General features: G+C 48.6%; 2 protein-coding genes across 3 annotated transcripts in view; one reads left to right on the top strand and one right to left on the bottom strand.

Moving 5' to 3' along the window:
- The first annotated feature begins 1,907 nt into the window (after window positions 1-1,907).
- Window positions 1,908-5,086, top strand: C20H1orf56 (chromosome 20 C1orf56 homolog). Its single transcript, XM_024106976.3, has 2 exons — window positions 1,908-3,009; window positions 4,768-5,086. The coding sequence occupies exons 1-2, from the start codon at window positions 2,260-2,262 to the stop codon at window positions 4,777-4,779; spliced, it is 762 nt and encodes a 253-aa protein (XP_023962744.1). The 5' UTR covers window positions 1,908-2,259; the 3' UTR covers window positions 4,780-5,086.
- Window positions 5,087-7,162: 2,076 nt separating this feature from the next.
- CDC42SE1 (CDC42 small effector 1) overlaps window positions 7,163-13,475 on the bottom strand; it is a 54,772-nt gene continuing 48,459 nt past the window's right edge. For both annotated transcript variants that reach the window (XM_005293698.5, XM_065574125.1), the window contains exon 5: window positions 7,163-13,094. The gene's annotated coding sequence lies outside the window, so the exon portion shown is untranslated. The remainder of the gene's footprint in view (window positions 13,095-13,475) is intronic.

Below are 13,475 nucleotides of genomic sequence, written 5' to 3'. Positions count from 1 at the left end.
ATGGACCTATCCTCCATGAATCTATTAGCCAGGATGGGCAGGAAGGGTGTCCCTAGCCTCTGTTTGCCAGAAGCTAGGATTGGGTGACAGGGCATGGATCATTTAATGATAACCTGTCCGTTCATTCTCTTTGGGGCACCTGCCATTGGCCACTGTCAGAGGACAAGATACTTGGCTTGATGGACCTTTGGTCTGACCCAGAATGGCCCTTCCTACGTTCTTAAAATAGCTTAATTTGGGTTAGAAAAGGAGGGGGCGGCAGAGTAAAGCACTGAGCATGGAGTTGTAAAGGGAGGGGCTCCCTCCAGGACCACTGAAACTGGGACCCTCGGGGGGCTAGTTCCTGAGGGCTGGGCAATGGGCAAACGCTGCAGCTATGTGGCCTTTGCAGGAGCTGAGCTCGGCCTCTATCACCCTGCGAACCTGCAAAGGGCACAGATGCCTTGTGTGCTGTTTGGTTAGACAGGGCCACGTTAGAGCAAAGGGAACAAAGCCAGCATCCCCTTCTCCCCCAGGGCCCCCTAACCCCTCCCAGAGGCTTGGGGAGCCCCAAGCCTTCCCAACTGCCTGAGCCTTTGAGAGAGTCTCTGCCACCCCCCACCCCCCGCTACATTGCCGCGCTCCCCCCAGGACACCTTGAAAAACTGCACCACCCCACCCCCGCCGGGGCCCCCTGAAAAAAAATCCACCAGGCCCCTCCCAGACCCGCCTAAAAAGCCACAAATTCCCAGCCGCCCCGCCCCGCCTCCAGACCAGATGCCATCCTCCCACCAGTTCTTATCCCGGCACCAAGCTAACCCTGCATCTCGGGAAATGCATTATGCATGCACGCTCCCGGTGCAGCAGGTTAAGGGTGTGTCACCCCCGCCCTGCCGCCATCTGGGTGCTGCCCTGCAAAAAGCAACCCCCCCCTTCCTCCCCCAAAACCGCGTGCCGTGCAAAGCAGCAAATGCCTCCTGCGCCGGCACCACGCAACCCGCCCCCGTACAAAACACGTGCACCCGCCTCCTCCTGCCCGGCGCGCGGCGCGGGAGGAGAGTCCGGCCGCTGCACCAGGGTTTGCAATGTCGGTGCAAAGCAGGCGCGTGACTCCCCCCGCCCTGGGGCAGGCTCGCGCCCCGCCCAGCCAACGACCCGCCCAGCGCCCCCCCCCCCCCGTTCGAACGACGCTCGGGAGCCTGGGGAAGGCAGCGCCCCACCCCCCAGCAACAGCTTGTGGGAATCCGCCCCCCCCCCGAGAGCGACTGCCCCCCCCAGGGGCCTGGGGTCTCCCCTGACCCCCCCCCGAGAGTCTCTGTTCCCCCACAGGGGCCTGGGGTCTCCCCTGACCCCCCCCCCGAGAGTCTCTGTTCCCCCACAGGGGCCTGGGGTCTCCCCTGCGCCCCCCAGTAATCTGAGCCCCCCCGAGAGAGCGACTGCCCCCCACAGGGGCCTGGGGTCTCCCCTGAAACCCCCCCCCCGAGAGTCTCTGTGCCCCCCCAGTAATCTGAGCCCCCTCCCCCCCGAGAGCGACTGCCCCCCACAGGGGCCTGGGGTCTCCCCTCCATCCCCCCAGTAATCTGACCCCCCCCCGAGAGCGACTGCCCCCCCAGAGGGGCCTGGGGTCTCCCCTGCGCCCCCCAGTAATCTGAGCCCCCCCCGAGAGAGCGACTGCCCCCCACAGGGGCCTGGGGTCTCCCCTGAAACCTCCCCCGAGAGTCTCTGTGCCCCCCCAGTAATCTGAGCCCCCCCGAGAGCAACTGCCCCCCACAGGGGCCTGGGGTCTCCCCTCCATCCCCCCAGCTACGTGAGCCCTCCCCCCGAGAGAGTCACTCTGCCCCCTGGGGTCTCACCTGTGCCCCCCCCTGAGAGCGACTCCCCCCCACAGGGGCCTGGGGTCTCCCCTCCGTCCCCCCAGCTACGTGAGCCCCCCCCCCCCGAGAGAGTCACTCTGCCCCCTGGGGTCTCACCTGTGCCCCCCAGCAACCTGTGCCCCCCAGCAACCTGAGCCCCCCTGAGAGCCCAACCCCAACAGGGATCTGGGGGATCCCTTGCACCCCCCCACCTGCCTGAGCGATAGTCTGTCCTGATCCGTCCCCCATAACCCCTCCCAGAGGCTTGGGGAGCCCCAAGCCTTCCCAACTGCCTGAGCCTTTGAGAGAGGCTCTGCCCCCCCCGCCCATAACCCTCCTAGGAGCCTGGGGTCTCCCCATCCCCTGTGAGATACTCCAGTCCCCTCCCAGAGGAGCCTGTGGAAAGGGGGGGGGTTCGCCCCCCCGCATGACAATGGGGCCACTCCCTCGTGCCCTGGCCCTGCTCCTGGCCCTGCAGGTGGCCTTGGCCCTGATTGTAGGCCCAGGGGGGCGCGACCAGCCCCAAGAAGCCACCGCCCACTCCTCCTCCACCATGATCAATGGCATGACAGCCCCGACCGCCATGGAGACACTCTCTGCCGCCTTGGCTAGCGCCACCACACCCGAGGTTGGTGGGCACACCCTGGAGGTCTCAAGCAAGGAAGTGGTCACCCCGGGCAACGGTGTAGGCTATGAGTTCACCACAGCCAACGGTGTAGAGTATGAGGTCATCACCGGCAGCAACGGAGGGTATGAGGTCACCACGGGCAACGATGTCCTGAGCAACACCATGGGCTCTGGAGGAGTAATCGGCGTGGGAGACACCCGCTACAAGTGGCTGGCGTGGAGCAAGTGGTATTGCAACTGTGAGATGGGTAGCATGTCCCGGGTGCGGGACATTGCCTACACGAGGCCCGGCCTGCAGCTAGATCTGGACGACTACAACGCCCTGCGCTTCCAGCGCGTGGCTTGCAGCTATGGCCACTGCAAGTGCAGCCACAAGCACCGTGAGTGCGACCATGCCAAGGTGACCTGCAATGCTCCCAACCCCTACCTGTGCGCTGTCAGGGACGTCCGGCAGGCCCGGTACCGCCAGGCTCGGCACTTCTGGATACGAGTCCGCACGGAGCTCAAGGGGCTGTGGAAGAGCATCCGAAAGGCCTTCTCCCAGCTCGAGGTGAGGATAAGCTGGCGCTGCCACATGCCCTTAGGACAGGTGTGAAATGGAGGGTCATGGACAAGGTATACAGGCTGCATGGTCTGGGAGTGCAGGGAAGCACAGGCAGGATATCCAGGAGGCATGTGCTGGGAGCTTGGGAGCACACAACCATGGAGTCCAGGGATGCACGGGTTGGGATTCTGGGTATCAGGCTGCACATCTTACAAGGCATTTTATGAGCACTAAAGGAAGCACCTTTTAATCAACCTACTAAAATATTTCCCCCTCTGGGTTTCCCAGTGCATCCTGTGATCTCTGAATCTTTCAGATTCTAAGTATAAATGACCCTACCTCCACCCATGGGTCATTAGCAGGGGTCAGCACCTCAGCATCTCTCTCTCTGAGCTAACCCATTAGCTAGTAGCAGTAGTAGGCAGCTATGCTCTAGGGGATCGTCCACTAGAGGGAGGTATGACACGCTACTCGTGCCAGTGTGTTATGTAAGTGCTTCGAGGTAAGGGGTGCCTGTGTACTGTGCAGCAATATGTACACATAATTACAGTGACGCATTTAAAATAGAGGGAAAAAGTTTGAAACAAGAATTTCTACCAGGTCCCAGGGTGGATTCAACCACTTTAACGATTAACCAGCGAGATCACCAGGCGTTAGCCTGCTTTGCTATAATGACTGTCAGTATATTCTGTACAGGACAGGCAACTGGTGGAATCAATATTCTTTGAATTGTTAATAGTAATGGGCCTGAATGTAGGCGGTTAATCAGTTTTCACTTTGGTGGGTGTCTGCAGAGTAAACGTAATGAAGCCTTATTACTCCTAATTCATTCCAGTTGTTGAAGCTACTTATAATGAGCATAAGTTTCTGCACGATGCATTTGTGAGATGCTGCAGGCCTCACCCTAGAAACACTCTGCATTTGTGTACTGGGACAACCAGCGTGAATGTTTGCAGGATCAGAGCCTGTTTATTTTTAAATTTCCAAACATGGCCAATACATAATCTCTGGCCAATGTCTTTTTTTATTAAAACTCACCAACATTTGCTGACCCTAGTGATCATGTATTTCTGCGTTCCATGTCCTAGACTGTTGTAGGCATGCAAACTTTAAGCTGTTTAAGGAGTTTATAATCTAATATTGTTATTGTGTAAAGTGAAAGAGGCACCAAATGGTGTGGATATGAACAGACAGGGTTTGATTTACATTTACGCTGCAGCCTTGGCATTTACAACCCCTTTAAAGCCCATTTGCACTGCTAGAGGGATACAAATGGACCTTAGTCAAATGAGACTCAAGCCGTTCTGAATTTTTTATATGAACATGCATCTGTGATGGGCAGAGATGATATTTATATGTGAATTAAATATTGGTGCCAAGCAATGTTGTGAAGGCCAAAATTACAACTGGGTTCAAAAAAGAATTGGCCATTGATGAACCTCTCCTCCATAAACTTAGCTATTAGTCAAGATGGTCAGGGGGATGCAACCCCATGCTCCAGGTGTCCCTAAATCTCCAACTGCCAGAAGCCGGCACCCAACGACAAGGGTGGATCACTCGAACTTGCCCTGGTCTGTTCATTTTCTCTGAAGCATCTGGCACCAGCCACTGTTGGAAGACAGGATAGTGGGCTAGATGGACCATTGGTCTGATCCACCATGGCTGTTTATATGTTCTTATTATTCTATAGCAGTAAAACATGCATAGTTTTGTCAACTAGCAAGCTAAGTTAATGCTGTTTAATTGATTTTCTTTCTTCTCTAGGAGTACAGCTGAAGATGAACTCTGTATTCAAGGTTAAGCAGCTGCAGTCTCTGTTATCAGCAGTTGGCAATAGCAATCAATCACGCTAGTGCCTCCAATGAAATCTATAGTAAATGCTCTTTACAAATCAGTATCTACTCCTGTGCTTTAGTGGGAAAGTCTATTGTTTCTAAAGGTGAGTGTCATTTCAGCCCCTGTTCTGAGGCACGCTTGAACAAGAGAAGCCCCGATGACCTGGACACTGGGAGGTTGGCAGTGCCACTGTACCCCCATTGCTTTCCTCACCCACCAAGAGAGAACACAGCTGGGGCAGGGCGTAGGATGCTAGACTAGAAGACCTATCTTCAGGTCCCTCCTTTGCTACAGACGTGGCCCTTAGCCTCTCGGTATCTCAATTCCCCATTTGTACAACGGGACTGCCCTACCTCACAGGGCGGTGTGAGGATAAATACATTAAATAGTGGGAGGTGCTCAGATACTGTAGCTAAGCTAGAACCCAGGCAAAGGTAGTCTTCCTCCTCGCTTTGAAATAGCCAGTTGCTAAAGGTCAAAAGTTTTCAGCAGGTAGATCTGAAAAAGCCCTTTTAGACCATCTAGTCTGATTACCTGCCTGAATGAAATTGATTTTGCCTATAGCAAACATAACAGCTAGTAATAGATTGATCTCAACTTTTATAGCTTTAAAAAGAAAAGGATTGTTACTTAAACACAGAGGAGTTACTGCCAATTGCACCAAGACAGTGCAGAACCACCCATGGACGTGTTACTGTAGGGCTTCTCCTGCGTTCTTGGTATCAAATTTAAGTACAGGGCAGTAGGTCAAATTTTGGAGCTCCCCAACTTGAACATTATCACTTTAAGTTGCAAGCATGCTGGTATCATTGCTGTTGGTAAAACATTAATAGTCCAGACCTATTAACCATAAAAGTATAATGTTTGCGATAACCCCCTCTTAATAGATGAAGGGCCTAATTCTGACCTCACCTTGATTTTACTCAAGATTTTAGCTGGTAAAAGAGTTTAGGGAGTCCATGAACTGCATGCAGTTAATCAACTCCAGTAATTCACAGCCAACGGTACTAGACTTTTCAAGGCATATTTGTTTAGAAAACATTGCATGCAAATGTGTGCTGCTTGATAGATCATATCTTTCAAAAATCCAACAGGGGAAGTGGATGCAATAGGATAAAGCAGGAAATGTTTACTGCCAGGAAGAGAACAAAATGGTTTGAAGGTCTAGATGTTATTTTATGGCACTTATATTTATTAATCTGATTCCCCACCCACCTCCATAGCTGATGCAACTGCCTCAGGTAGGAATTAGCAACATGCTGCTGCTCCATTTATCATCTAAAGAAATCCTATTCTGTATCAGACTAGAAATAAGTTGCAAATTTTTAACACTGTGGGTATTTCACCATTGGAACAACTCACTTTGGAACTATTAGGTTGCTGCTCAGAAACAGGGCATTGAGCCTTTTTGATGATAGAAATTCTGGTTTTATACTGTTAGCATGGTTAGTGGGTTCCACTACTAAACTAATAACAGGAAATGAACAAGGGGCAGTCTTCAAGATCGTTATACAGTAGAATCTCAGAGAGTTACAAACTGACCAGTCAACCACACACCTCGTTTAGAACTGGAAGTACGCAATCAGACAGCAGCAGAGACAAAAAAAGAAACAAATTCAGTACAGTACTGTGTTAAATCTGGGGCCGGCTCCAGGGTTTCTGTCGCCCCAAGCAGCCCCCTCCCCAAAAAAGTCCGCGATCGCGATCAGCTCTACTGCCAACCGCTTCAGTCTTCGGTGGCAATTTGGCCACTGGTCCTTCGCTCTGAGAGGGAGTGAGGGACCCGCCGCCAAATTGCCACCGAAGAGCAGGAGGTGCCGCCTCTCTCCGTTGGCCTCCCCAAGCACCTGCTTACTGGGCTGGTGCCTGGAGCCGGCCCTGGTTAAATCATAATGTAAACTACTAAAAAACAAACAAAAACAGGAAAGCAGCATTTTTCTTACCTCCATTCTCAAGATGTTCATAACTCTGAGGTTCTACTGTATTTGCTCCTGTCTAGAAGGCTACCCTACGTAGCAGCCTCCCTTTTACAGCTTTTATTCCTTGTACAAAGCCTATGCCAGTCAAAAAGCACAGTCCTTGATTTAATTTAGATTTACCATACCAATTAGTTTGTGGGTCAATCTGCAGTGGGTAGCAGGTAGGGGAAGCCAAGATGATGGCATCTTATGTTCTGTATAAATATTTCATAGTAGGAATTGAAAATTATGGAACAGAGTTATTTATTTTTAAAGGGGAGGGGGGAGACACAAAGGGATACTCCAACCTTCCACGTCACAAAACATGAGAGTCTCTATTTTCATACAAACAGTCAGACAAAATCTTTGACTTTTATTTTATTTTCAAACACACACTGTGTAGGAAAAGCTAAGGTGTGTAAAAGAGAAAGAAGGATATTTCTCTACAACTGTTCCACAGACACTCCCCCACCCCCATAAAACCCTTTTCCACAGCAGAATATAATTGTAAATTCTCTACAACAGTGTCTCAGTACAGCAGAGATTATTATGATAAATACGTTTCAGTGTATTTGGATTTATTGTAAGAGGGATCCACCGGATAGTTAGCGCTATGGCTTCCCAGTGCTAAGTTTCTTTAGCACAGGGACACCTTTTTATATGCAATGCGTTTCTTGCTTTAAAAAAAAAAAAGTTTAGGTAACAACATCAGAATAGCCCAGCTATTCCATCCGAGTGATTGTTTTCAACAGGCCAGCTGTGATATCCAAGTTTGTGCAGGAGCTAGAATTTTACTTATTTAAAAATCAAGTTCTTGGAAAACTGAGCCAGATTCTTGCAATAAGTCCTGTGCTTTTTCCCCCCCCTTTGCCAACAGTTGATCTTTTCCAAATGTATGATGGCTGAGTGAGTTCATTCAGCAAAGCATTTGAACAGATTCCCTCCTTCTTACCCATTCTGCCTTTTTTTTTTTTTGCTTATGCCTTAAAAAAAGAAAAAAAAAATCCACAGATCCTCCATTTCTTGCACACCCCAAACTTCCACGGGAATTTGGGGCACTCAAGTGATGGAGGTCCAGGACCCAGTTCTCCAAAACAGCCAGGAAGTAAAAGAGAAATGGCCTTTGCCAGAACTCTTTCAGCAAAGAGAGGATTTGGCAGAGCAGAGAAAGCAGTCAGGCTTCTGCAGCATTGAATGAGATGGTTGTTTTTCAGGATTATTTTATCCACAGGGATTCTGGTCTCTGCCTAAGACTGTTCCAGATCTCGCTTTTGCATTTGATTTGTCCCAATTGCAATTGCTTCTGCTCATTGGGAAACTCTTGAGGATAAATAAATGCACAAGTACAGGTTCCTTGCTGCCTCCTAGTCATGTGTGAAGAAATGTCCTTGTCATTCTCCATCATCCTGCACAATGTGCAGTTATTTAAAGCATGTAAAGTCACTGCCATTCTGTTCGGCAATATTTGCATTCATGTAAATGAGCGCACAACATGCAGGACAACAGAGAATCAGGCCTCTCCTGCCTCCTGTGGCTTCAGGCCTTTAGTACTAAAGCTTGTTCCCAGTGGCAAGACTCCCATGGACTTCAATGGGGCAGGATCAGGGCCTTAAAATGAGCGTATCACACTTGGCCCTTGACTCCAGTAAGAGCAGGGTCCTTGTTAACGTCAATGGAAGTTTGGTTCAATTAAGGACTGCAGAATATTGGTCCTTATTTTGTTTCTCAACGCAAACAGACATGCAGAGCATGGTAAGAAAGGGTTTTGCACTGATACCACGGACCAGAGAGGTTGGTAGGGAAGGGATGATTTTCATTTAATAGTGACCTGTCAGGTCAAATTGGGATCCAAAACTCAGGTTTTGTTTAAAAACAAGCTTTTATAAACCAATATCCACTTATAGATAGAAAATAAAATTTAAAAAATTGAAACCATTTAAAAACAAAAACCACCACACAAACATTACATCCCCCTGCAGTATTTGGCTTGCAAAACACTGCAATGTTGGGCTAGTGGTGGTGAACATAAAACGGAAACTGACTAGAAAACAAAAAGGGGAAAATGACCTATTTTCACTGTCAAAGCTGAGAGAAACATACAAAGTAATGAAAACTACATAAATAGTGAAACGTGAACTTGACTTTTAATTTTTTTTTCCAGTTACAATCATCTAACAATACAGAAATTTATTCTGTGAGGTTTTAAAATAGGATTTAACCTGACAGTGATTTTTTTAAAAAGTCACAGGGCCAGATTTGATTTCTGTCAGCAGGGTATACCTGGAGCAACTCTTCTGGAGTAAGATGCCAGATTTGCACCTGTGTGATCGAGATCAGGTTCCAAATGGCAGTTAAAATCTTCTGAAAGCTTGCAAAAATAGATGCGCATCTTGCAACAAACAAAATGGTGTGTTTCCTACTCTGTTGTGTGAAATGTCACCAATTCAAGGCCAGGTTCTGCCCTCATTTAAACTAGTGTAAATCCAGTGTTGCCATCAGTGTTATTCTGGATTTACACTGAGTTAGATGGAGGCACACTGCATTTCCACTAATCTAAAAGAGGAGTGCTTGTTCCTCTGACTGGAACCTGGCATGCTGACCAATAATGCCCCTTCACTTTGTAGGAACACTAGCAGGCAAACAAGATGCTTTTGCAACAGGCCTTCAGAGCCTGAGCTAAACAGTAGTTTTATGTAAATTTCTAGCTGTCAATGTACAAACAGGACTAAAAAAAATAAAATGCAGAGACTGTCAGGATCTTAACTGTACATCAAACAGACTCCAGTTCAGGGCAAGCCATTTAACACCCCTCCCCGCCCCCCAACACACACACACACCCCTCACCTCAGTATGTGCTCATAGAAAGGATGGCAGCATCCCCATTTTGACAAACTGTTCCATGTCAACAAATGCATTTGGCAGTTCTAAAGACACACTCCCTCAGGATAGCACAAAAAGTTTTAGTATCAGGTTTTGGAAAAACTGAATCAGCATCTGCAGTTCATATATAAAATACCAAGGAAAGCAACACGCTACAGGAGGAAAAAATCAGTGGAAGAGCACGGACTAGCTTTCTGCAGAAGAACTGATTTTATCTCCATAGGTCAGCTTTCACAGCTTCATCCAGAATATCTTCTGCTTTCAATGCAAATCAGGCCTAAAACTTTTCATAAACTGGCAAAAAAGAGCCTAGCACGTGAAGCAAAAACAGAGACTGCAATACACTGTTTCCTTCTCACCTTTGACCAGAGTGTGCATGTATATAGCTAAGCAATGATACACAAAAGATGTGTGGTTGCAATTTACTAATCCACAAGCATGTTGGGACATACAATATAAAACATTAAGTCAACTGTGAGCGCCTACAGATTATTTTTCCTAATTTTGGGGTGAATTTAATGCCAGTAAAAGGCACCAGATTGAGACCTTTGGAGACCAAAATCTTCCCTCCCCCTGGGGCAGTAGCAAGGCAAGCTTCCCACAACACATAGTCCAACTAGGGTCTTTCACTCTGCTCCAGAGGGGAATCCAGTTGCCATAGTGCATCCAAACCTGGGCCTTGCCGTAGAGACTACCAGCGATCGCAATAGCAGCGTGTGTCACTGGGGCGGAGACTCACCAAACAGCTGTCAGATGGCTAACGATAGCTTTCCGTGGCTACTGATATGGGCTGAATTTGCAGGAGCAGCCTAGAATTTAAGAAGCTCCGTATCCCACGACCAGGTCCCCCAAGCCGTCCGGCCCTTCACAAAACAAGGCTGTTTAAAGGTGGGGCTAGCAAGCTCTGCAGTCCTTGGATACGCCTCAAATCTAAGCCACTTGGTAAACCACACTGATGTTTATACTCTGTACCATCCATAGCAGCTCTTGTCCACTGTAGCGATAACTGACTGCCACTCTCTTTGATGGGAATCCTGAAGCAGAGCTGTAGCGACCGTTAGCTGCACATCCAATCAGGCCCCAATGATGCATTTGCTGTTCCAAGATTTAGTCCTTCCCCTTATGGCAGACGTCCTGCTTTGTAGAGCTACGGACCAAAATTCTCTGCCGGCTTACACCCTGGGCAGCTCCTGCTCTCCCGTGTATGGTCATACATCAAGAGTTACTGCACTGAGCTCAGTGGGAGTTACTCCAGTAAAGAGATGAATTGGGCCTGTAAGCCGGGGGTAACGGGGAGCAATGCCCCCCCCCCCATAGATAAAAGACAGATCAGCTGCTTGCTTTCCTGGGGAATGTACCAGGGGACTAGTTTCAAAGGTGGATGTGGGGAGAGATCCAGAGACGAACACTTTGAAGAGACTTTGCATTCCCAGAGCATCTTTCACTTAGAGCGAGTCGCCCTCAAAGCACCCTTATTCCCCCTGGCTGTGGATGTGTTGGAATCATTGCAGCAAGCGGTGTCTGCCTTATCCCTCAGGCCCCTACTTCTCATTTATGGTCACATATTAAAGGCCTGCTCCATAGCTCCTTGAAGCCAATGCTGTTCTTTCCATCAACCGGCTTTGGACTGGGCCTTAAAGAGAACAATTATGACTGTATCCACAGTGACTTTGGATGGGACCAGTTCCTGCTAGCATGGCTACACTTTAGAGGAAATGTATTGCAGGTACAGTTTCATGAAGACCGATGCTCTCTCCTGGAGGACACCTCAATCAGAAACAGGTAGTAACCGTAATTCTTCAGACGTGTTTGCGAGGGGATACTGAATCATCGCTAGGCGATTCACCTTTAGGAATTTGTCTCCGGGGCCATTGTCTATTTACGCATTATTGGGACAGTATAGCTGAGATATAGCTGAGGACTCTTCTAAACTAGTTTTCGGTCTTAAAACCAAAACAAAAAAAACCACGCATGTGTGTGTTTGTACCACACTGACATCTCTAACAGAAATATGGAGGAAGATCCCCTTTCAACCATGACAGTAGTTTATATGTACCACCTCTTACAGGACTGATCTATTCACAGAAAACTGTTCCACACACTGCACGAGACAGGTCTTAAAGCTGCAGGCCAAAGTTGTTCAAAAGTAACTTGGGACTTTAGGAGGGATGTTTTTCAGAGGTGCGCCTCGCTTTCTGAAAGTCAAGCCACATTAAGGTGTCTCCAAACTGAGGCCCTGAAGATCACTATTCAGTTCTGAAGATCTTGGCCATTAACATGTCTTTTTAAGTACACTGTGGATTGCTGTGCTGTGCATTTCATCGTGCACCTGAAGAAGTATCAAGACGACTGGGTAAATCCATTTCTTCTAATAGTCCTGTTATATAGCACAAACAGCTCTTTGCAGAATGCTAATCCTCACAACATCCCTGTGAGGTAGGCACGTTGTTATGAGCTGGGGAAACTGAGGCAGGGAGGCCAGCCCTTTGAAAATAGTCTACTAATTTTGGGTGCTCAACTTGCGACACCAAGAGCCTGATTTTCAGCTGGACCACGCCCCCAAACTCCAGAAGCTTGGCACCTGTGAAAATCAGCTCCTGAGGTGCCTTCAAGTTGGGCACCCAAAATGAGTGGGGACCTTTTAAAATGTAGGCCTAAGGCGTTGACTCAGGAAAGCACTTGAGAGCAAGCTGCAAGAGGAATCTGCGTTCGAGGCAGGACTAGCAGTCAGGAGTTCTGCTCTCTGACAACTAGACCCTCCATCACTCCTGAATATTCCCATCTTAAAACTCGGCTAATTAAGTTGCGTAGCGCCACTGACATGAATATCTTCTGGTGCTATTAAAGACCAGTTAAACCGAACACATTGGTGTTAAGGGAGTGTTTTGCTCTGACAGCAATCCTGATCATCAGCCCCTGAATTGGATCAAATTCCAAAGAGGAAATTGTATAGCTTGAAGACCAATGTTTTAGCAGTGACCTTTCCTCTCCCATCGAAGGTGGGACCAAACGATGCTCTGACAGTTTCATGGGCTAATCTTTCCATTCTTCACAGCAGCGCTGAAAGACTGTCAAATAGACTGGTGCTTGGCTGTTATTTTTGTGCTTATAGTCAGGAATAGAGTTAGAGGGCTCTGAAAAAAACCCAACAACAACAGCAAAAACACAAGCTGCTGGGATTCACATGGGGGGCGGGGAGCTATTAGGAGAGGAACTTTCAGTATTAAAAAAAAAGAAAAAACCCACATTGCACTTTCAGTGAAAACTTATTAGATGCTGAGAAAACATGTAAAAAAAAAATTGAAGTTTGGGATCAGTTTGCATAAGTTATCGAGTGAATAAAGCGCTAGATATTTGTATTTCCACATGTCTGGCAAACAGGCAATTCAAGTGTGGGCTGTTGCTGTAGCCTGGAACCTGCAAAGTGAAACAGATTAAAGCAAGAGTTAAAACTTGCCCTTTGTGGCAGAGAAGACTGAATTGTTAGAAGTGGGTGAATTTCATCTCTGTGCAGAAGGTCAGTACAAGTGCTTATGCATCACTTAAACCAGGGATCTCAAACTCCCCGCCTATGGGCCATCTGCAGCCCGAGAAGCTCCCCAATGTGGCCTGCAGGGCTAGGTCTCTCCCTTGGCCCCACCTGCTGCCCCAAGGCGATTTACAATGGCTCGGGGTCCCACCCACCACCAGCAGTGCAGGGGGACTGAGCAGCGTCTGCCTGCTCGCTCCACATGTCCACCAGCCCCTCCCTGCTGCCCCTGCCCGGAGCGCCCCTGCGACCAATGGGAAGCTGCAGGG

This window comes from Chrysemys picta, chromosome 20 (genome assembly GCF_011386835.1).
Source record: "Chrysemys picta bellii isolate R12L10 chromosome 20, ASM1138683v2, whole genome shotgun sequence".
NCBI classification, from domain to species: Eukaryota; Metazoa; Chordata; order Testudines; family Emydidae; genus Chrysemys; species Chrysemys picta.
Note: the sequence above shows the minus strand (reverse complement) of the source record. Positions and strands in the feature narration are given on the sequence as shown.

Bases quoted from the DNA above. Each gene is read 5' to 3' on its own strand.
- C20H1orf56 (XM_024106976.3), top strand. From the start codon at position 2,260: ATGACAATGGGGCCACTCCCTCGTGCCCTGGCCCTGCTCCTGGCCCTG.